This window comes from Notolepis coatsorum (genome assembly GCF_963971535.1).
Source record: "Notolepis coatsorum genome assembly, chromosome: 2".
Lineage (NCBI taxonomy): Eukaryota > Metazoa > Chordata > Actinopteri > Aulopiformes > Paralepididae > Notolepis > Notolepis coatsorum.
In genome coordinates, this window is record NC_140166.1 from 52336718 (window position 1) to 52359884 (window position 23167).

At 43.2% G+C, this 23167-nt stretch overlaps 2 protein-coding genes across 2 annotated transcripts in view; both read left to right on the forward strand.

Moving 5' to 3' along the window:
• The first annotated feature begins 1379 nt into the window (after positions 1–1379).
• On the forward strand, positions 1380–6456 carry il1b (interleukin 1, beta). The gene is made up of 6 exons (XM_084307324.1): positions 1380–1470; positions 1704–1758; positions 1887–2079; positions 2907–3083; positions 4555–4688; positions 5664–6456. The coding sequence occupies exons 2-6, from the start codon at positions 1723–1725 to the stop codon at positions 5895–5897; spliced, it is 774 nt and encodes a 257-aa protein (XP_084163450.1). The 5' UTR covers positions 1380–1470; positions 1704–1722; the 3' UTR covers positions 5898–6456.
• Positions 6457–11774: 5318 nt separating this feature from the next.
• Positions 11775–23167, forward strand: part of ckap2l (cytoskeleton associated protein 2-like) — an 81124-nt gene continuing 69731 nt past the window's right edge. Inside the window, exon 1 of the mRNA XM_084307995.1 lies at positions 11775–11915. Coding sequence (XP_084164121.1) covers positions 11876–11915 — 40 coding nt within the window. The 5' untranslated portion in view covers positions 11775–11875. The remainder of the gene's footprint in view (positions 11916–23167) is intronic.

Consider the following 23167-nt stretch of genomic DNA (forward strand, 5'->3'; position numbering starts at 1 on the left):
TATCAATGATAGTTACACCTTTCAACCAGAGAAGGGCATCCAACCTTTTCATAAAGGACACAGTGTAAGTTTATCTTACACCATCTGGGATACTGGGGCGACAGAGTGATTCCCACTCCTCCCGGGCAGCGTGTCGAAGTGTCCTTGAGCAAGACACTTAACCCCCGATGAGCAGGTTGGCACCTTGCATGGTTGCCTCCGCCATCTGTGTGTGAATGGGTAAAAATGTGAGGAACAAATTGTCAAGCGTTTTGGATGAAGCGATTTATTATCATTAGATGACTATTATATTATTCACCTTTAATGATGCTTAGATGCATGCTTGAAGGTGTTTGATCTGTTGATAATAATAATAATAATGACTTGGATTTATATAGCGCTCTTCATGACACCCAGAGCGCTTCACAGAGTCCATTATTCGTTCATACACAGTCATACCGGTGGTGGTAAGCTACAATTGCAGCCAGAGCTGCCCTGAGGCAGACTCACGGAAGCGTGGCGAATAATCATCGTCTACGGCCCCTCCGACCACCACCAACATTCAGTCACATGCTACACATTCATACGAGTCACGGGGACTTTCATGAAGCAGAAAACATGTATTTTAGTCTAGTGTTTTACAAACCTTTTACAGTGACAAAATACAGCATTTGTAACCGTTGTCTAGTGTTAGTCCTTAGCTGGGGCTATACTGTAACCCCTTTTGGTTGTACTGTCCCACCATTTGAGACCGCGTCCCACATATTGAGAGGATGTCCCTCTTTTTGAAGCAAAAAAAAATTATCGAACACAAGACATTCCTGTCAAGTGATAAAGTTTGAATATTTAAAACAGATGTTAGGTGGTAACAAGCCGGCTGCCAGTGCCAAGATGAATGTGGAGAGATATAATTCTGTATTTAATTTGTATTTATTTTGATTTAACCTTTATCTATTTGGTGAAGACGAGTTATTCTAATACAAAAAATGTACATTATCTATCTGTCCCACTTTGTCAGACCAAAATCTTACTGTTGTCCTGCTTTTGGACTTTTTGCATCCGGTCACCCTAGTTGTCAGCTAGACAATAAAAACGTGGTGGTGGTGGGGCTACTCGTTTGTTTACATTTGGATCACCTATTGCACCTTTACTTTATATTATTATTATTATTTGAGTTCGTTTGTATGTCATTAAATATGGTACGGTAAATGTTACAAATGCAACTAATAATATGAAATGTACAGTGCGAGTCCATTTTGAAAAACGTACAGTACAGTATTTCGTCATCAACCACAGCGAAATAACAAATACCAGAGCAGAATATCCTTTTCACTTCCTGAATTCCTCTGGGGAATTCCTCCTGGGCTGGCTGTATATATATACCCACCAGGTCGGCGAAAGCAGTCAGAAAACTATTGTCACACAAGAACTACTTGGACGACACAAACAGCAGCGACACTCAGTGAAACCAGATTATTTACTTCAACACAGGTAAATGGGCTTTCTATGCAGTATTGAAGTATTCATTAACAAGTGGGGGGGTTATATTATTAAATGTCCTTTGTACTTTTCAATCTATACCATTGATATTGTAACCCTACACCGGTTTGTAATATACTTCAGTTGTACTTCTTACTTATACCTGATCTTAGTTTTTAGATTTTATTTACTTAAACTATTTATATATTGTATGTGACAAATAAACGCTGCTTGTTGTCTTTCAGATCGCACCACTCAGAAACCATGGACTTTGAGTCTACAACATGCGGCCAGATGAAGGTGAGCAACAAATACAAGAAGCTTCCGGTTAGAACGGTCAACGTTACACAACGCCGAACGAACGCCCCCCCCCCCCTCCCCCCCGCAACGTTTTCTCTTGAACCTTTGTTTCTTCTTCCCTTCTGCAGAGCATCATCTCTCGCGGCGAGAAGAGCAGCGGCTCCAAGATGCCCGAGGGACTGAACCTGGAGATCTCACAGCATCCTCTGACCATGAGGCGTGTGGTCAACCTGGTCATCGCCATGGATACGTTCAAGGCCAGCGGGTCAGAGTTCAGAGACGAGGACCTGCTGAACATCCTGCTGGAGAATGTAGTGGAAGGTTAGCATCCACACGTGTGCACACACACTCACTCACACACACACTCACTCACTCACTCACACACACACTCACTCACTCACACACACACACATACACACTCACTCACACACACATACACACACACTCACTCACACACACACTCACACACTCACACACTCACACACACACACATACACACACACACTCACACTCACTCACACACACATTCACACACTCACACACACTCACACACTCACACACACACACACACACACACACACACACACACACACACACACACACACACACACACACACACACACACACACACACACACACACACACACACACACACACACACACACACTCACATACACTCACACACACACATACACTCACACACACACTCACACACACGCATACACAATTCACAAAGTTCCTGCTGCACCGCTGGCTAATACACTAGATAACTGTTCCCCTAGCAATGAAATGGACCAATCTCAAGCCCCACCGTCTTTTCTTAACCCTTTCACAACCACACTACAGAAGGTTAACCCTTTCACTACCACACTACAGAGACGGTTAACCGTCCGTAGTGTGGTAGTGAAAGGGTTAACCCTTTGTCGCGTGGCAGTGAAAGGGTTAACATTCTGTATTCTCGTAGTGAAAGGGTTAACCCTTTGGTAGTGAAAGGGTTAATCGTGATCGGAGGATCAAGAAAAGAGGGTGTGGCTTGAACTAAGGTCAATTCTACTGAAAGTGGTCTATAATATATAAAAAAAAAAATGGGAATGAAACCCTTCAATTACTCTTCAACTTAGTGGTCTCACTCTTTCTTCCCCCATCAGAGCAACTTGTGTCGGAGGTGTTCGCCGAGCCGCCGGTCCAAACCTTCACCAGGAACGAGGAGCTGTCTCCCGTGCCGTGCACCTTGACCGACGTCAACGAGAGGGCCTGGGTGTTCCTGCAGGAGACCATGCAGCTGCACGCCTTGCTGCTCCAGGGGGGGAACGCAGACCGGAAAGGTAATAATATTTAAAAAAAATATATATTATTTATCCTTTATTTATCCAGGAATGTCCCATTGAGATACAGGATCTGAACAAAGTTTCAACATAAAAACAAGGGCATTAAACAAAAAACATACAAATCAAATACAAACTCAGAAGGCCATTTGTGCAGTGGCAAGAAGCATAATCAGATCAGCAATAGCATCAGGTAAAACAGTTACATGTTTCGTGAAGGGCTAGTCGTAGCATACCTTTAATAAAAGCATTCACAGTAGGAAGTGCCTCTAGACAAAGTTTCCCCCTGCAGCGTATTCCATAAAAAGGGAGCATAGTGGGAGAATGCAGCTTTACCAAGCTCTGACTGCATCAAAGGAACATTTAAAAGCATCCCATTTGCTGCTCGTCTGGTATTAAAAAAGCATAAGTATAAAAGGACAGAAGTCTGGAGATATATATAAGGGCAGCTTACCTAGCAATGACTTCAGGATAAAAATCAACATTCGGAAAATCCGCTTCGGACATCATCCTACATGACATGGGGGGGTTCTGCGTGCCAGTGACCACTAGGATCACAGAACTAAGAATGGATAGGAATGCTAGTGTATCATCATAGCCATTTTAAGTTGTAGTTAAATTAAGTTAAATCTGTCAAATCACCCTTCAAGGATGTAGGTCTTAATAGGATTGGCTGTTCTATCCATTCAAGTTCTATGACTAGATTTCCATTCAGTATTTGGCTCAGGGACTCTGGCTTTAGCTGAGGAGAAAAACTCCGTTTATTTGAACCCTTTCACTGCCACACGACAGAAGGTTAACCCTTTACTATCACACAACCCACGGTCGCCGGTGACCGGCTGTCGTGTGGCAGTGGAAGGGTTAACCTTCTGTGTATTGCCGCAGTGAAAGGGTTAACCGTTTTGGTAGTGTGGCAGTGCAAGGGTTAAGTATACCTCTCTGGTAAAGAAAAAGATGTCAAGGTCTCGGGTGGTCATTGTCATCATCAACCTTTATTTATTCTCGAAATTACAAATTTTAGTACTTTTTCAGTTCTGTTAACGTTGATCTAAGGTCCAGGTCCAGCAGGCTCAAGGACTCATTCTACCACCAAGCCATCAGACTTGTGAACAATACCTAAACAACTATGATTTTACTCCGTGTTTTTATGTATGTAGTATTTTAAGTATTTTTTAGTACTGTATGTACATTTTATTCTACTGTTGCACTTTTTATATCACCACTCTCAGCACTGTCACTTTTTCTTAAATCATTATTATTATGCTATTTTTATTATAATAAAAAAAAAAGTATTTCTATTCTATGCTGGTTTTTATTGTGTTTTCTTTCGTGTGTATTCTATTGTGTATTTTATTGACTGCTGTAGGTCGGGGGGGGCGAGACCCAAGAATTTTGCTCCTTTTGTTTGTAAATGTGACGAGATGCAACAATAAAACTGAATCTGAATCTTCCTCGTCTCTCCTCTCCTCAGTGCATCTGAACATGTCCACCTATGTGAGCGCGGCCCCCAGCGCCGGGGCCCGACCTGTGGCCCTGGGCATCAGGGGTACCAACTTCTACCTGTCCTGTTCCATGGAGGATGGCGTGCCAACCCTGAACGTGGAGGTAAATAAAAAATATTTTAAAAAAGAATTTAATTTTTTTTTATAAAATGTTTTTTTTTTATCGAACCCTAACTAACCTTACCGTCATGCACTTGTCCTAATATACTAACCTACACTGTAGCACTCAACACTTTGATGAACATTGTTACTCAGCTGATAGAGTTGTGCCCTTCCTGATGACTTGTCGTATAAAACTTGTAAGTCGCTTTGGATAAAAGCGTCAGCTAAATGACTGTATGTAAATGTAACACCAAACACTGTGTAATATACAGCCTACGTCTTGCATAGATAGCCTACTAAATACAGTATATAGAGGCCTAACAACCAATGGTAAACAAATGGCTTCAGGGACAGATTTATCAAAGGCAGAATCAAGGACTGATTGATTGATTGAAAACGTTATTATTAACAGATTGCAGAATGGGTACAATACAGTACAGTTCAATACAAACAACTGCTAAGAGGATGAAGACCATAAAAATACTTTTGTCTTGTTTACATAAGGGTCCTCCATTTTCAATTCATCAAGACATTAGAGACATACAAATATACGGTACTATGAAGAAAGAGAGAACATCATAAAAAAAATGTCAATCAGAAGGGGAAGAAAATGTACATTAGAGGGGGTTGGGTGAGGTGGGTATTTTGACATTTACCGGGGCCAGTTTCTAATTGCAGCCACCCGTAGGTGCTCTTTGACAGCGGTTTTGAAGGAGGGTAGGGATTCACATTCCTTTACGGCTGCGGGTAGGGCGTTCCACATTGTTGTGGCATAGTTGCGAAACTATGGACCAGGTGTCTCCTACTTGATCATCAACACATCAGGAACGGAAAGAAACGACTGATTCTAACCGAGCACACAGAGGACATGGCACATAACGGCCCCCCCTAAGACTTCCTATCTTAGCCAGGTCTTGGGTTTGGTTCAGTGTGATGAATGACCTTTGACCCCGGTGTCCTTCTCTCTTCTCCTCAGGAGTACACGGAGCAGCTGACGAGCATCAGCAGGGACAGCGACAGGGTGCGCTTCCTCTTCTACAGGCGGGACACAGGGGTGGACGCCAGCACCCTCATGTCCGCCCGCTACCCGGACTGGTACATCAGCACGTCCTCCGACAACAACAAGCCTGTGGCCGTGTCCCAGCAGAGCACCAACACGTACAAGACCTTCACCATCCACACCCAGACCTCACTGGTGGAAAGTAACTAAACCGTCACCATCCACACACCCAGACCTCACTGGTGGAAAGTAACTAAACCGTCACCATCCACAGACCCAGACCTCACTGGTGGAAAGTAACTAAACCTTCACCATCCACAGACCCAGACCTCACTGGTGGAAAGTAACTAAACCGTCACCATCCACAGACCCAGACCTCACTGGTGGAAAGTAACTAAACCGTCACCATCCACAGACCCAGACCTCACTGGTGGAAAGTAACTAAACCTTCACCATCCACAGACCCAGACCTCACTGGTGGAAAGTAACTAAACCTTCACAATCCACAGACCCAGACCTCACTGGTGGAAAGTAACTAAACCTTCACCATCCACAGACCCAGACCTCACTGGTGGAAAGTAACTAAACCTTCACCATCCACAGACCCAGACCTCACTGGTGGAAAGTAACTAAACCTTCACCATCCACAGACCCAGACCTCACTGGTGGAAAGTAACTAAACCGTCACCATCCACAGACCCAGACCTCACTGGTGGAAAGTAACTAAACCATCACCATCCACAGACCCAGACCTCACTGGTGGAAAGTAACTAAACCGTCACCATCCACAGACCCAGACCTCACTGGTGGAAAGTAACTAAACCTTCACCATCCACAGACCCAGACCTCACTGGTGGAAAGTAACTAAACCTTCACCATCCACAGACCCAGACCTCACTGGTGGAAAGTAACTAAACCTTCACCATCCACAGACCCAGACCTCACTGGTGGAAAGTAACTAAGTATTTTTAAGTACGATTTTAGAGAGGTAGGCTACTTGTACTTTACTCAAGTATTTACATTGTAGGGGAACTTTGTACTTTTACTCTTGTCCTTTGTACTTTTACTAAGAAAAGGATTTTGCATAGAAAACATGGCAAAAATGTATGAACATAATGTGCTTGCAAATTTGAAGCCCGTCAACTTCAAGAGGACGTAATCAGAACAGCATAACTGGAAATATCTTTAGAGGTCAATGATTCGAGGGTTGAATGCTCTCAGAGACTGGAATACACAAACATCATGTAGATGACTGTGTACTTTTACTTTTGATACTTGAGTACATTCAATATAAAATATGTTTCTACTTTTACTTAGGTAGAATTTTAAATTAAGGACTTTTACTTTTACCAGAGTACTATTTTATCTGCGTATTACTTTTATTTGTATTATTTATTTAAGTGAAGGAACAGTGTACTTCTTCCATCACTGACAAAGCTAGAGGCTATGAGAATACTGTCAGGTGGTGGAAGCACTGCCCCACTATCTGTGGGGCAAAGAAAGAGGCTTTTAGAGAGTGTCTGACTGTTATGTACTAAGTACAGCTAGCTAGCACTGGGTGTATTGACATAGTTTAAGTTCACCACAAGATGGCACCATTGTGCTGATTGTTTGGTGAGCACCCTTGGTATTTTATTGTACTGTCTAACTGTATCATGTCACTGTATTAATCATTTAAAAATATTATTTATGTATTTATGCATCATTACATGTATTAATTTATTTATTTGAAATGATGCCCACTAACCTTGTTTTTCATTCATTGCAATAAACTGTCATTGATTTATCTGATCTTATCTACTGAGTGCTTATTCCTTTCTTGTCTCTGTCTAAACATCTGTATATGTATGCATGACGAGCAGCATATGAACAGCATATTTCCAACCCCCTCCAATGTACAGTCCCCCCCCCCCCCCCTGCCTACCCAAAAACAAGATTACAAACATCACAAAACAAACTGGTCAGACTACTACTTGACCTTACTCCTAGAACCCACCTCACCCCTGCCCACTTTGACTACCTAGGATGGCTTAGAGTAGACGACAGAGTACAGCAACTTGCAATGGGCCTGGTCTACAAGATACACTATACGACTAAGGTACCCATGTACATGTCAAAATACTTCCCAAAGGTCAGTGAATACCACGACCACAACACCAGAGGGAGCTCAACAAATCATGTTAAACCCAGATTCGTCTCAAATAAAACAAGGGACTAAACACGTTTCGCAATTATGCCACATCAATGTGGAACGCCCTACCCAAAGCTGTAAAGGAATGTGAATCACTACCCACTTTCAAAACCACTCTCAAAGAGCACCTACGGGAGACTGCAATTCGAAACTGGCCCCTGTAAATGTACAGTAAATGTCCTAACCCAATAATACACGAGACCCTCTTCTTGGGACAAAGTAAGGTTTTGTCGATATTCCATATTTTGCTTGTACAGTTGTACAGTTTCCCCCACCCCACCTACCCAACCCCACCCCCCACCCAATCACCTCCAATGTACAGCCCCCCCCCCACCCCACCCAACCAACCTCCTCCAATGTACAGTTTCTACGTCAAATGTATATACTCTATTTTTTAGACTATTTTGGTATCACAAACAGTACTGTATTTGTAAATCTGGTATATCATAAATGTATAGATGTAGCAGTACTGTCTATCTGTATGTCGTTGTGTATAATGATGAATTGAAAATGGGGGACCCTGATGTAAACAAGACGAAAGTCTTTCTCTGGTCTGCATCCCCTTAACAATTGTGTGTAGGCCTATTGAGCTGTACTGTATTGTACCCATTCTGCAATCTGTTAATACAGTTTTCAATCAATCAATCAATCAATCAATCAATCAATCAATCAATCAATCAATCAATCTTTATGATGAATTGAAAATGGGGGACCCTGATGTAAACAAGACGAAAGTCTTTCTCTGGTCTGCATCCCCTTAACAGTTGTTTGTATTGAGCTGTACTGTATTGTACCCATTCTGCAATCTGTTAATACAATTTTCAATCAATCAATCAATCAATCAATCAATCAATCAATCAATCAATCAATCAATCAAGCTAAAACAAAAGGCTGGCTGTCACAAAACAGTCACATCTAGAGACCTAAAAACCTACTCTAGCGAGGCCTTTAACCTTGAACTGGAGGGTCTGGACTGGTCAGATGAACTCAATGGTACACTGGTTGAAGAAACATGGCTTGGCTTCAAAACCAAATTTTCAACGATACTAAACAACATGGCCCCCCTAAGAACCACTAGGGTAAAAAATCGCGCTGAGCCGTGGATGCACGCTGAAATACTGACCGCTATGAAAACCAGAGACAAAAAATGCTCTGAGTTTCGTAAAAGTCAGTCAAAGCTTAACATAAGCACGAGCAGTGAACTCCAAGCCCACGTGACTGAACTCAAACTGGAAAGAAACAGACTAAGAAATGATGTAAACTCCATGATCAAAACAGCAAAGAAAAAATTCATCAATGACAAAACCGAGGAAAACAAAAACAAACCGCGTGAACTTTGGAAATTACTCAATAACCAACTAGGCTGCAGTAAAAAACTTAAAACCAGATTCTCAAACATAAACATAAAGACGGACAACACGCTCATCACAGAAAAGCTGGATGTAGCCAATTACTTAAATAGTTTCTTCACAAACATAGCCACAACACTGGTAAACAAACTACCCTCCCACTCAGGGCATTATGGGGTAGAACACATAGTAGCTTACTACAAAAACCTAGGGGTCCACAAAGACGACTTCAAACTGGAAATGGTAACAACAGATGAGGTACTCAAAAAACTGAGCGCCCTCCAACCTAACAAGGCCACTGGCCATGACAACATCCCCTCCAAATTCCTCAGAGACTCAGCAGCCGCCATCACCCCAGTCATCACACACATAATAAACCTCTCTATAAAACAGGGACACGTCCCCAAGGACTTCAAAATTGCGAGAGTGACCCCTCTGCACAAAAAAGGCAGTAAATTAGACCCAGGCAACTACCGCCCTGTTTCTATCCTTACCTCCATCTCGAAAGTCATGGAAAAAATTGTATACGAACAGGTCGAAAAATACCTTGCGGAAAAAAATCTAATCTACGAATTCCAATCTGGCTTCAGAACATCCCACTCCACTGACACATGCCTTCTCTATTTAAACGACCACATCAAACAAGAGGTGGACGCGGGCAAATACTGCGGCATGGTCATGCTGGACCTACAAAAGGCCTTCGACACTGTCAATCACACCATTCTGATTGACAAGCTAAAAGCAATTGGTTTTGATAGTCTATCAGTGAGCTGGATGCAATCCTACCTGGAGGGGAGAGAGCAGATGGTGGAGGTAAACGGTACCCTATCCCCCCCCCTCACAGTAAACTGTGGTGTTCCACAAGGAAGCATACTAGGTCCGCTACTGTTCCTAATTTATGCAAATGACATGTCGTCAGCTTGTGACTGCAACTTGTTCCTGTTTGCGGACGACTCAGCCCTGCTGGTCTCTGACAAGAACAAATTACAGGTTGAAAAAACCCTCAGCTCAGAACTAAGCAAAATCTGCATATGGCTCGCTGATAACAAACTATCATTACACATGGGCAAAACAGAGTCCATTCTCTTCGGCTCAAATAACAAACTCAGCAAGACCGACGGCTTCTCAGTTACAGTGGGTGACAATATTGTCACAAGGAAAGAAGATATTACCTACCTGGGTTCCATCCTAGAGGCAAATCTTTCCTGTGACAAAATGGCATCCAATGTAATAAAAAAAGTCAACCAACGAACTCGTTTCTTGTACCGGATCTCCTCACTGGTAAACAAGAATACCCTGAAGACTCTAGCAGGAGCACTCATTCAAGGGTACTACGACTATGCTTGCACCTCATGGTACCAAAGCACCTCAAAGGCGCTAAAAACAAAATTACAAACATCTCAAAACAAACTGGTCAGACTACTGCTTGACCTTACTCCTAGAACCCACCTCACCCCTGCCCACTTTGACAACCTAGGATGGCTTAGAGTAGACGACAGAGTACAGCAACTTGCAATGGGCCTGGTCTACAAGATACACTACACGACCAAGGTACCCATGTACATGACTAAATACTTCCCAAAGGTCAGTGAATACCACGATCACAACACCAGAGGGAGCTCCACAAATCATGTTAAACCCAGATTCGGCTCAAACAAGGGACTAAACACGTTTCGCAATTATGCCACATCAATGTGGAACGCCCTACCCAAAGCTGTAAAGGAATGTGAATCACTACCCACTTTCAAAAACACTCTAAAAAAACACCTAAGGGAGACTGCAACTCGAAACTGGCCCCTGTAAATGTCCGAACACAACCCCCGCCAATGTACAGTAAATTACCAAGTATGGTCCTGTCAATAATCCAATGTACAGTGTTGTTTGTACAGTTGTACAGTGTCCCCCACCCACCCCTCCTACCCCCCCCCCCCCCCCCACCCACCCAACCACCTCCAATGTACAGTCCCCACCCACCCCTCCTACCCAACCCCCCCCCCCCCCCCACTCCTACCCACCCCCCCCCCCCCCCCCCCAACCACCTCCAATGTACAGTCCCACCCCCACCTACCCAATCCAATGTACAGTTTCTACGCCTAATGTATATACTCTTTTCTTTCTGGACTCTTTTTGTATCACAAATACAGTACTGTAATTGCAAATCTGGTATGTCATAAATGTATAGATGTAGCAGTACTGTCTATCTGTATGTCATGTATGTCATATATGTTACGATGAATTGGAAATGGGGGACCCTGGTGTAAACAAGACGAAAGTCTTTCTCTGGTCTGCATCCCCTTAACAATTGTATGTATTGAGCTGTACTGCACTGTACCCATTCTGCAATCTGTTAATAAAGTTTTCATTCATTCATTCATTCAATCAATCAATCAGGTCAAAGACGGTTAGTGATGGTATGTCTGGCAGTTACTGCGAGCATTGTTTACATTTATCTGCTCCAATCAGCTTTTGGATTATTCGAATGGTCCAATGGGAGGCGAGGGCGGTCCCTTCCGCGGTGAGTTTGTAACTAGTTCGCTGCAGCTCCCAGCTATTGCTGCCTATTCCTAACGCTCACTAACTACCGAGCAGAACAAGTAGGAGGACCTTTTCTCCTAAAGACGAAGAAACACTGAATTATTATCATAATAATGGACGAAGGAGGGATTGTTCCGAAACTTTCCAGAAAAGGTAGACTGCCAACGCAAAGTGAACTGATATAAGTTAGTAATCGTTTGCTAGCTGATACTAGCTACTAGCGTCAGCTAACCACCAAACCCCAGTTAATAACGCTTTGTTGTGGTGTGTCGTTAACGTTAAATCCCAGACCAGTAACAGTAATTGATCGATTGAACATTGTATTAACAGATTGCAGAATGGGTACAGTACAGTACAGCTCAATACAATTGTTAAGGGGATGCAGACCAGAGAAAGACTTCTCGTCTTGTTTACATCAGGGTCCCCCATTTTCAATTCATCAGGACATAATATGTTATAATATTATATGACATACATGACATACAGATAGACAGTACTGCTACATCTATACATTTATGACATACCAGATTTACAAATACAGTACTGTTTGTGATACAAAAAAAGAAACTGTACATTGGAGGAGGTTGGGTGGGGGGGGGGAACTGTACATTGATCAGTTGTATGTACAGTGTTATTGTAACTGAGGGGTACAATTCCCTGACTGTATTGATAAGTATGGTATTATTAAACCACTACCTCTTGTACTTTAACTTCTGGCCATCCAGTACATGATATAGATATGATGAACACTTTCCCACCTGATGAAACGAAGTCCACACAAATGTACAAATCGAATATTTTATATAGCAAAGGGTATATACAACGTTCACTTGATGACATTTATGATTTGAAATGCACTTGTATGGCAAATGAGTATTCGTAGGTAAATCAACATTGAATGTCCAATCTCTGGTTACGCAGGGAGTAAGTATACAACCCGGTTCTTTAGGGAACTATAGCGATGGTACTTAAATGATTATAGCTGGATACACTAAGGGGGGGTCCCGCTGGTTGTAAGACAGTAGGGGGGGGGTTAGAAGAGCCGCTGGCGGTATCCCATCTGGCCGACGATTTCTTGGGAGAATTCAGAGTCCTGAACACGATGCCCACAGAACCTCGGTCCGCAGATGAATACAGCTGGACCCTCTGGTGGACGGTAGCTGCCGGTCCACAACGGAGAGACGTGAGGCGACCTCACTGGTGTAGAGCGCCGTCTCACCTGGACTCCTCTCCGGGGGGTAGTTCCAACACTCAGCAGTGTTGGCCGTTATCCATGGAATAATCAAAGCACCCAAAGCATGTAGATAATCCAAGCCGTGGAAGGCTCGCCGTCGTCCGGGTAAAGTAATCCAATGTACAGGTCCACTCGTCCTGGCCCGGAGCTCCTCGGATGCAAGCACCACAAGTGGTCTGCCCAGCCTGGTTAAGACTCCAGATAACGTCAGGAACGATGGGGGTGCTGCTCACTTTATAACTCTAACCGAACGATGCACCATACATAATAGACTATTATTAGCTTAATAGAAATACGTCCAACTCGACGGTATAGTGCCAAACTATGACAATTCAACTATTAATCCACACGATATCTCAATGCCTATTCTGAGGCCAAGTAGGCCTTACTGCACCACACGTGCGTCGTGGGTGAGGCTTCGCGTCTGTTACTAGGTTGGAGGGTAAAGAACTAATGGACTAAAAGAAAGCTCTACTTTACTTGCGCCATATATATATGCGCTGCGAACAAATAGTAGCATTCGTATTTCGCCAGACGTATTCCTACGCGGAACCGGGCTTGCCACGACATGTTGGTCGGCACGATTGAACTTGAACCTAGGGGGTATGGCTGCTGGCGCCAGGTTCTCGTCCAATGGTAGAATGAAACTATTATGGGCTGTTTAGTAGACTAAAGGGATATTCAGTGCATATTGTACAAGGAATATACAGGGGATATCAAACGATATACAAATACTATTAAATATATATCCATAAATAAATATATATATTCGGTTTAATCTGATCCTTCACAACAGTTATAGTATTATGTACAATGATACAGGTATACAAACTATGGTAAGTCATATAGGCCAGTGCTATAACTAGTAAGAGTAGGTACAGGATATACACACATATGTATACCTGTATGTAAAGGTATCTAAAAAGGATCATGCCGGTTTTGATTGAATTGATTGAACATTTTATTAACAGATTGCAGAATGGGTACAATACAGTACGGCTCAATACACACAATTGTTAAGGGGGTGCAGACCAGAGAAAGACTTTCGTCTTGTTTACATCGGGGTCCCCCATTTTCAATATAGTATAGTGCTTCTAGGTTAAAGGGGTCTGGAGGGGGGCTGAGTCTCTCAGCTAGAGGGTGGTCTGGAGGGGGGCTGTGTCTCAACTAGAGGGTGGTCTGGAGGGATTGATTGATTGATTGAAAACTTTATTAACAGATTGCAGAATGGGTACAATACAGTACAGCTCAATACACACAATTGTTAAGGGGATGCAGACCAGAGAAAGACTTTCGTCTTGTTTACATCAGGGTCCCCCATTTTCAATTCATCAGGACATATATGACATACATGACATACAGATATTCAGTACTGCTACATCTATACATTTATGACATACCAGATTTGCAAATACAGTACCGTTTGTGATACAGAAGGAGTCAAGAAAAGGGAGTATATACATTTGACGTAGAAACTGTACATTGGAGGAGGTTGGGTGGGGTTGTGTGGGGGGGGGGGGTTGGGTACATTGGGATATTGTCAACCATACTGGGTAATTTACATTGGAGGTGGTTGGGGGGGGGGGGGGAGAAACACTGTATAAACAAGCATGTTTAGCAGGTTAAGTCAGAGACTTGTTGTTTTGCATTCCAGCTCCAAGCTGGTGACAAAGGCATATGTTCACCCAGGGCAGAGTCTGACCACTGTAATAATCTGCATCATGGTCACATCTGTGTTGTGCAGGCAAACGTCCCAGTGATGAGAGTATATTATGGACACTCAAGTGGAAAGGGCACTTGATGAAGCCCTTTACAAACAAACACAAAGCATTGCATGCATGTCCATTGCCTTGAGTGAGTCTAGGCACAAAAATAAAAGAATAAACCAACCCATGGACTGTGTTGCAGAAAATGTGTGGAGGACTACCAGGTGGTTTAAATATAGGCTACACATGACATGGGGAGCTAGTATGCAGGAGGTAGTATGCAGGAGCTAACGGCAACAAAGAGAGGCATCTCTCACTGCCAGTGCGCTCCTACTGGTGACGGTGCTCTTTGGCGAAGCAGGGGAATCATGTTTTGGACGTCGCATCATGGATGTAAACACAATACTAGCAAAACGTGGCTAAACCATATAATCGTTATAGCTAGAATGGCAACAGATGGCTTAAAATGAGACCTGAATGAATCCCCATGAAGTGTCCAAAGCTGTTCACAGGGTCTTTCTCCCCATTCATCCGCTTCTCAGAAGAACCAGAATCAGAAAGGTCTTTATTGTTGCCAAGTATATAGTTTTACACATACACAAGGAATTTGATTTGGTCGTTTTGGTGCGACAGACAAGAACGGTAGAATACAATAAAAAAGGTGGAATAAAATGACATGGAATATAAACTAAATTAAAAAAAAATAAATAAATAACATAAAAACGTTAGCCGCCTACCAACCTGAGTAAACTGGAGAGCGGGTGAGAGGAGGAGGTGCCGTGGCCGCCGCTGTTGCCACTTCCACCGGTACCGGATGATCCACTTCCAGATTAGGGGATGAGTCTCTCAACTAGAGGGTGGTCTGGAGGGGGGCTGAGTCTCTCAACTAGAGGGTAGAGCAGACCTGGGCATTGTACGGCCCGCGGGCCGGATCCGGCCCGCGGGATGATTCTGACCGGCCCGCGAAAGATTACACGATAATAAAAAAAATTAAAAAAAAATTAAAAAAAATATTTTTTTTAATATTTTTTTTTTTCTTTTCTTTTTTTTCTTTTTTTTTTTTATGTCAACGTTCACACGCACAGTATACGCTTAGGAGACATGCTCAGAAGATGTTGGTTCTCTTTGGATCCACCTACATATGTGAACAGACATTCTCAGTCATGACGTTTACCAAGTCCAGGTACAGACCCTCTCTCACTGATGAACATCTGGCAGCTGTGCTTCGCATCTCCACCTCAGACATGCAACCTGACTTTGATGGACTTGTTAAAGCTCAACAGAGACTGGATTTCTCACACTGAATGAAAAAAAAAGAACTGAAGAACACTAAAATGTGGAAATATAACAAGTGAAATGGGACACTTGATATTTTTTTTTATTTTTTTTGCACAGTTCTGAAAACATTAAATGTTTAATATAGGCATGTAAAGTAAAAAAGGCTACAAAACTGGGAAACTTTTCTTTACACAGTTCAGTGACATGTCTTGTTTATTTTTGCTATAAGATGATGTGATGTCTTTAGAAAGCTAAGAAAATCCTTGTTTCAATAGTATATGAAACTCAAAATGCCCTTTGTTATTAATGTTTCACATTTTGTTTATCATTTTGGAAATAAATTCTATTTGAATAAATGATATTTTTGAAAGCTAACCTCACCTTTTAATTGCCAAATAATAACATACACTCTTACCAGGGGTCAAAACAATGCCATTTACTGCTTTTTATATAGAAATAAAATGTATATTATGCATAATTGAGTTTGGAATTTTGGCCCGGCCCCCCAACATATTTTCAGTTGCTCATTCGGCCCCCCGGGAAAAATAATTGCCCACCCCTGGGGTAGAGCCATATGAAATCCGCGTTCACGGAATCGCGGACGGAATCGCGGAATTGACCAATAAAAATGGAATCAACTGCAAAACGTGGAATATTGCAGAATTTGGCCTAATCTGGACTGAAATTCCGTTTTTGGGTGGAACGCTTGGTGCACACGCGACCGGGGAGGCGGACGCTAGAGCGGGTTACACACAACACAGGCAGTCTCCCAAGCGTCTCGCTGCTTCGGTGTTTACATCGTCAAGAAGCTAATAAATTCCCCAATAAGCCCTCAATTCAGAGCAGAGCAGTATCCTAATGACTTTTATGCCTCCGGCGATAAGGTGTTTTGCTAATTCTGTCAACGTTCCGTGGACTGGAGCCACAAAAACACTTGCGACACTATTGTGATTAAATAGCTACTATAACGTTAGGACATGATCGCTTCTTGCTAAATCTAGTGCACCCATCCATTTGTTTAATGCAAACGAGTCATTATACACTGCCCTTTATAATCGAAATAAACTTAAATAGCTATGAAACGTTTTACAGTACATAGGACTATAGATGGAAATGATAGCTTCTTGCTAGATCTGGTTGATTGATTGATTGATTGAAAACTTTATTAACAGATTGCAGAATGGGTACAATACAGTACAGCTCAATACACACAATTGTTAAGGGGATGCAGACCAGAGAAAGACTTTCGTCTTGTTTACATCAGGGTCCCCCATTTTCAATTCATTTGTTTAATGCAAACGATTGTCATTATAAATACACTGTCCTTTATAAACGAAATAAACTAAACTAAAGGTGCCTAAATTATGCATTACTATATTTCATCACAATAAAATAGATATAGCTATAGCTACTGACATTGTGATAATGTCAGTAGTAGCTAGCTGTATCTATTGTTTACACTTGAAATGTGTATTTTTATTTTGTCACAATATTATTTGAAAAGTATTGTGTAAAATGTAACTGTATTTCTGAGTTGCAGCACTTAAAAACATTAAATGGACTGTTATATCATATTCAATTGTAGACATTTATTCATTCCCACTTATTAGACACTATTTCTGATGGTAAAATGAGCATAAAAAGCAAAATACAGAATTCTGAAATATTAAAACGGAAAAAACTGAATTTGGGAAAAAATAAAATGGAATTTGGAAAATAATAAAACGGATTTCATATGGCTCTACTAGAGGGTGGTCTGGAGGGGTGCTGACTGCTGAGTCTCAACTAGAGGGCGGTCTGGAGGGGGGCTGTGTCTCAGCTAGAGGGTGGTCTGGAGGGGGGCTGTGTCTCAACTAGAGGGTGGTCTGGAGGGGGGCTGAGTCTCAACTAGAGGGTGGTCTGGAGGGGGGCTGAGTCTCAACTAGAGGGTGGTCTGGAGGGGGGCTGTGTCTCAACTAGAGGGTAGTCTGGAGGGGGGCTGAGTCTCAACTAGAGGGTGGTCTGGAGGGGGGCTGTGTCTCTCTCAACTAGAGGGTGGTCTGGAGGGGGGCTGTGTCTCTCAACTAGAGGGTGGTCTGGAGGGGGGCTGTGTCTCAACTAGAGGGTGGTCTGGAGGGGGGCTGTGTCTCAACTAGAGGGTGGTCTGGAGGGGGCTGTGTCTCAACTAGAGGGTGGTCTGGAGGGGGGCTGAGTCTCAACTAGAGGGTGGTCTCTGGAGGGGGGCTGTGTCTCTCAACTAGAGGGTGGTTTCTGGAGGGGGGCTGTGTCTCAACTAGATGGTGGTCTGGAGGGGTGCTGTGTCTCTCTCAACTAGAGGGTGGTCTGGAGGGGGGCTGTGTCTCTCTCAACTAGAGGGTGGTCTGGAGGGGGGGCTGTCTCTCTCAACTAGAGGGTGGTCTGGAGGGGGGCTGTGTCTCAACTAGAGGGTGGTCTGGAGGGGGGCTGTGTCTCAACTAGAGGGTGGTCTGGAGGGGGGCTGTCTCTCTCAACTAGAGGGTGGTCTGGAGGGGGGCTGTGTCTCAACTAGAGGGTGGTCTGGAGGGGGGCTGTGTCTCAACTAGAGGGTGGTCTGGAGGGGGGCTGTGTCTCTCAACTAGAGGGTGGTCTGGAGGGGGGCTGTGTCTCAACTAGAGGGTGGTCTGGAGGGGGGCTGTGTCTCAACTAGAGGGTGGTCTGGAGGGGGGCTGAGTCTCAACTAGAGGGTGGTCTGGAGGGGGGCTGTGTCTCAACTAGAGGGTGGTCTGGAGGGGGGCTGAGTCTCTCAACTAGAGGGTGGTCTGGAGGGGGGCTGAGTCTCAACTAGAGGGTGGTCTGGAGGGGGGCTGAGTCTCAACTAGAGGGTGGTCTGGAGGGGGGCTGAGTCTCAACTAGAGGGTGGTCTGGAGGGGGGCTGAGTCTCTCAACTAGAGGGTGGTCTGGAGGGGGGCTGTGTCTCAACTAGAGGGTGGTCTGGAGGGCGGCTGTGTGGGAGGTAAAAACATGAAAGCCATTTGCTGTCATTTAAAAAGGTAATTTCAATAAAATAGCAAACACAAGAGTAAGTTCCAAATAAGTTATTTATTTTAGTGTATAAGGTTGCACACTAGTTTAACGTTAAACAGGGAAACAGTGAACACACGCACTGAGCAGTCACTTATAGTTATGATCATGCATCTGTTTCTAAGCTGGCACCAAGCTATCACTGGGAAAAAAAAGTACAGAAATTATATCATTGGTTATTATCAGTCAAAATGTTGATATTGGTACATCCCTAAGAAGAACCAATTTCATTCAACTGTCCTAGTAATAGGGGTGTAACGGTACACAAAAACCACGGTACGGTACGTACCTCCGTTTTGAAGTCAAGGTTCGGTACGGGTTTTCGGTACAGTGGGGGAAAGTTTGGCTTTCCATGTTCCACTCAGGGGTGATGTAGTGTGCAGTAACTAATTGTACTTGTAGGGCTGTCAACGAATATTCTATATTGAAATTAATAATCGACTTGTAAAAGAATAAATAAAAAAAATAAATTATATTCGATTGTGACGATTGTGGGTGGTCGTTAGTGGTTAACATACCGTTGTATTCGTTCGGTACACTACACAGCCGTTCGGTACTGTACGGTGTACACACTGAAGCGGTTCGGTTCCGTACGGATACGCGTACCTTTACACCCCGACCTACCTAGTAATATTGTAACTCAAGAGACACTAACAAACTGAACAAGCTGGTGGAGATGAGAAAGAAGCCGGAAGAACTAGACCCCCGTCCGATACTGGATTCTTGGGGCCCATACCGATATTTGGGAGTAGATTATTCTGATATATCAGCAGATATTCTTTATTTATATATATATAATATATATATATTAGGGCTGGGCGATAAAACGATAACGATAACTATCGCGATAAATTATTTCCTCGAAATAAACATGAAACGTGGTCGCAAAGTTTCGATATATCGATTTTCCAAGCTTGGATATGAGCACACGCGCTAACAACCAATCAGTGAAGGAGATGGCGACAGTGAAGGAGACCCGCTACCTCTGCCTCTGGGTAGTAAACAAGGCTGGCTAGGATAATTAGCTTGCACACCGCTATTTTATAGTTTACGTGCCGAGTGGGTGTGTGGCATGAATTCTGAGGTCACGGTTAGAGTAGTGTGGGGTATGCGGTGGACGTCGTTGCAACGGTGTATTTTAGGGTGATAGTTAGTACATTGTCATGGGATACACCGTTTGCTCTGGCTAACTGCTAACGTGCGCGGACTGATGACGACATCAACTCGAGTAGGCCTGCCGCGATAAGCAATAAATCGATTAATTGCCGCGATAATTAAAATTAATGCAATGATTTTGACGGGCGCGATTAATTGCTATTTGCGCGTTTGTTTTAATGAGGCGGAACCAGTGCCCCTTGTCAGTCACTGTCCGTGTTGGGAGGCGGGCCGCTGGCTTTACTACAGAGCACAGCACAGGAGCTCCGTGGGGCAACGCCACATAGCTTAACTACATTTCTCAATAGTGTTGCTCCTTTTAACCAAGTAGCGTTATTTATAGTGTAACGTTAGCTATTTTTAGACCCAAGTAGTTACTCGCTACTGCCCGGAGGCCTTTTGCTTTTTCCAAATCCAACTGTGCAAAAATGCTTCCGCATTCAGCTAGTTGCTGGTGAGTTCGAATCCCGTCAAATATATTCTTTTTAACGTGATTTTTTTTTTAACGTGTATTCTTTCGCCGGTTAAGGTTAGGCATGGTTAAGGTTAAGGTTAAGGTTAGGCATTGTTTCGGAGTTGGTTAAGGTTAGAGTTTGTCAAAGAGAATGGCAATATTCTTTCTATGGTTAAGGTTAGGCATGGTTAAGGTTAAGGTTAGGCATTGTTTCGGAGTTGGTTAAGGTTAGAACGGTTAAGTTTAGGCGCTGTTAAGGAGCTGGTTAAGGTTAGAGTTTGTCAAAGAGAATGGCAATAGACAGCCTATTTCCGCGCGACAGCTCCCAAAGCGGGCCTGAAAAGAAAGGCGCTTTACCGTAGTGGCGTGCGGTGACGAATGCTTCCGCATTTTTGCACTGTTGGATTTGGAAAAAGCCACACGCTGCCCGGAGAAACTGGACTGCTAAATAAAGATGAAAGATCGAGTGTTGATTCTCATTCAATGCTAACAACATTAGCTAAATAGCTAACAAACGAAATACAACGTATAGCATAGCTACAACACAGAATAACGTTAATACAATTACATGCATCATTGTTTACAATGAACGGGTGGGGCTAGTCAAAGGACTGGACACGGGGACAAGTTAAACATGAATTCATTTATTATAACGTAGTAGGTAGTTTCGAGTCGTGCTGCAGTGCCTACGCACCACAGCTATTCTATTATATACTGCTTTGACGCTTCCTCCTCATCGTTGATTGCCTGTAGTAGCTGCATCTAACGTTAGTAGCTAACGTTAAAACTAACCTAAAGTTAGTTGTTCACCAACAATCTCAATATTTGTTTTATCATTAGCTCAAAAACACAGAACCGGACGAGACAAGTTGTCGGCTCATAGGTTCTGCTAGGATAATCACAACAATACTTCCGGTCCGGTCGGTGGGCTTCAAAATAAAAGTCTAAAACACCGGAAAAGACGGAGCGGTGGGCTTCAAAATAAAAGTTTTGGGAAATACATTTCTCAAAAAAAAATTCTCTAACCGGTCGCAATAATATCGCTTATCGCGATATTTTCACGGGCAATTAATCGCCCAGCAAAATGTGTTATCGTGGCAGGCCTAAACTCGAGACATTCGCAGCAGCAAAACAAGTCTATTAATAGCCCGTCCATCGGCGCCGGGCATAAGAAGTTAATTAAACTTGACAGAAATTATATCGACGATAATTATCGATATCGAATTATATGAAAATAATTTTATAATTTTATCGCGATAACGTTTTTGGCCATATCGCCCAGCCCTAATATATATATATTAGAGCTGGGCCGTGCTGCGTTAACGCGATACTAGTATCGCGCGATAATATAATTAACGCAGTTAAATCTATTTTTTACATTTTCTTTTGTTACCTTTATTTACCCAGGGTAGTGTTGGGGAAAATGTGTATACGAGGGTGGAGGTAGGAAAGGGGTTAGTCTTGACTAGTTTAATATAGGTCAACTAGCAGGGCTCAAAGACACTAGGGCGACAGTCTGGCTGATGTTCTTAAAACAGCCTCAAGATAGCAGATGGACATTTCAGTACATCATATCGTGTGTTCTAATCTTGTGTCTTTTCTCTCTTACACACATACACAGCACACACACAGACACAGCACACACACACAGACACACACAGTTACACAGCACACACACAGACACAGACACACACAGTCGCACAGACATACACACCGACACACACACACATTCCCTGTGTCACAATACACACATACAATACACACGTCTGTACACAGACGCACACACACACAGACACACACACATACACACACACACACACAAACACACACATCTCACTCTCTCTTCGATGTTCTTAATGTTTTACATCATATCGTGTGTGGATATCATATCTTGCTTATCTCTCCTCATGTTCTCTCTCTCTCCGATGTTAAATCTACGTATCATCTTAATGTACGTCATGTCAGATCTGACATGATGTGATACGTCATCATATCTGTCATGGGGGCAGGACTGAGAGGGGATTTAGGGACAGGCAAAGGGATCCAGGACAGAGTGTTTTTGTTCAAGCTGTGGCGATCATCTTTGACCCATAGCTCTTGCTGTTAAAGAACTTCTTTTCTTAAATAAATTACCTATTTGTTACAATTGGAAATATCGTCTCCTGCTGTGTTAAACAACCTTTCCACAACATTTGGTGACCCTTGACCTGTAGACCGCCCTGCCGGGCCCCCTCACACGGCCAGCTCCGGACCTCTCCCGTAGAAATTCTGACGGTTGTCGACAAAAAAAGGTAAGCGTTGAGCTTGTTATATAAATATCCGTCAGAGTTTTTGCGGGAGGGAAAAGTTGAGCGGACTGTGTTGACGAGGTCTGGGAAGGACGGCTAAAACGAACACGGTGAGGTGTGTTACACTGGGGCGACTCCTTTTTTAACAGTAGCGGCCACTAATCGATTTTAATTGCATGTTTTCGACCTCTGGTCAAATTTTTCTCTCCATCTCCCTTTTTCCTGATTTCTTTACACGACACTCTCCACAT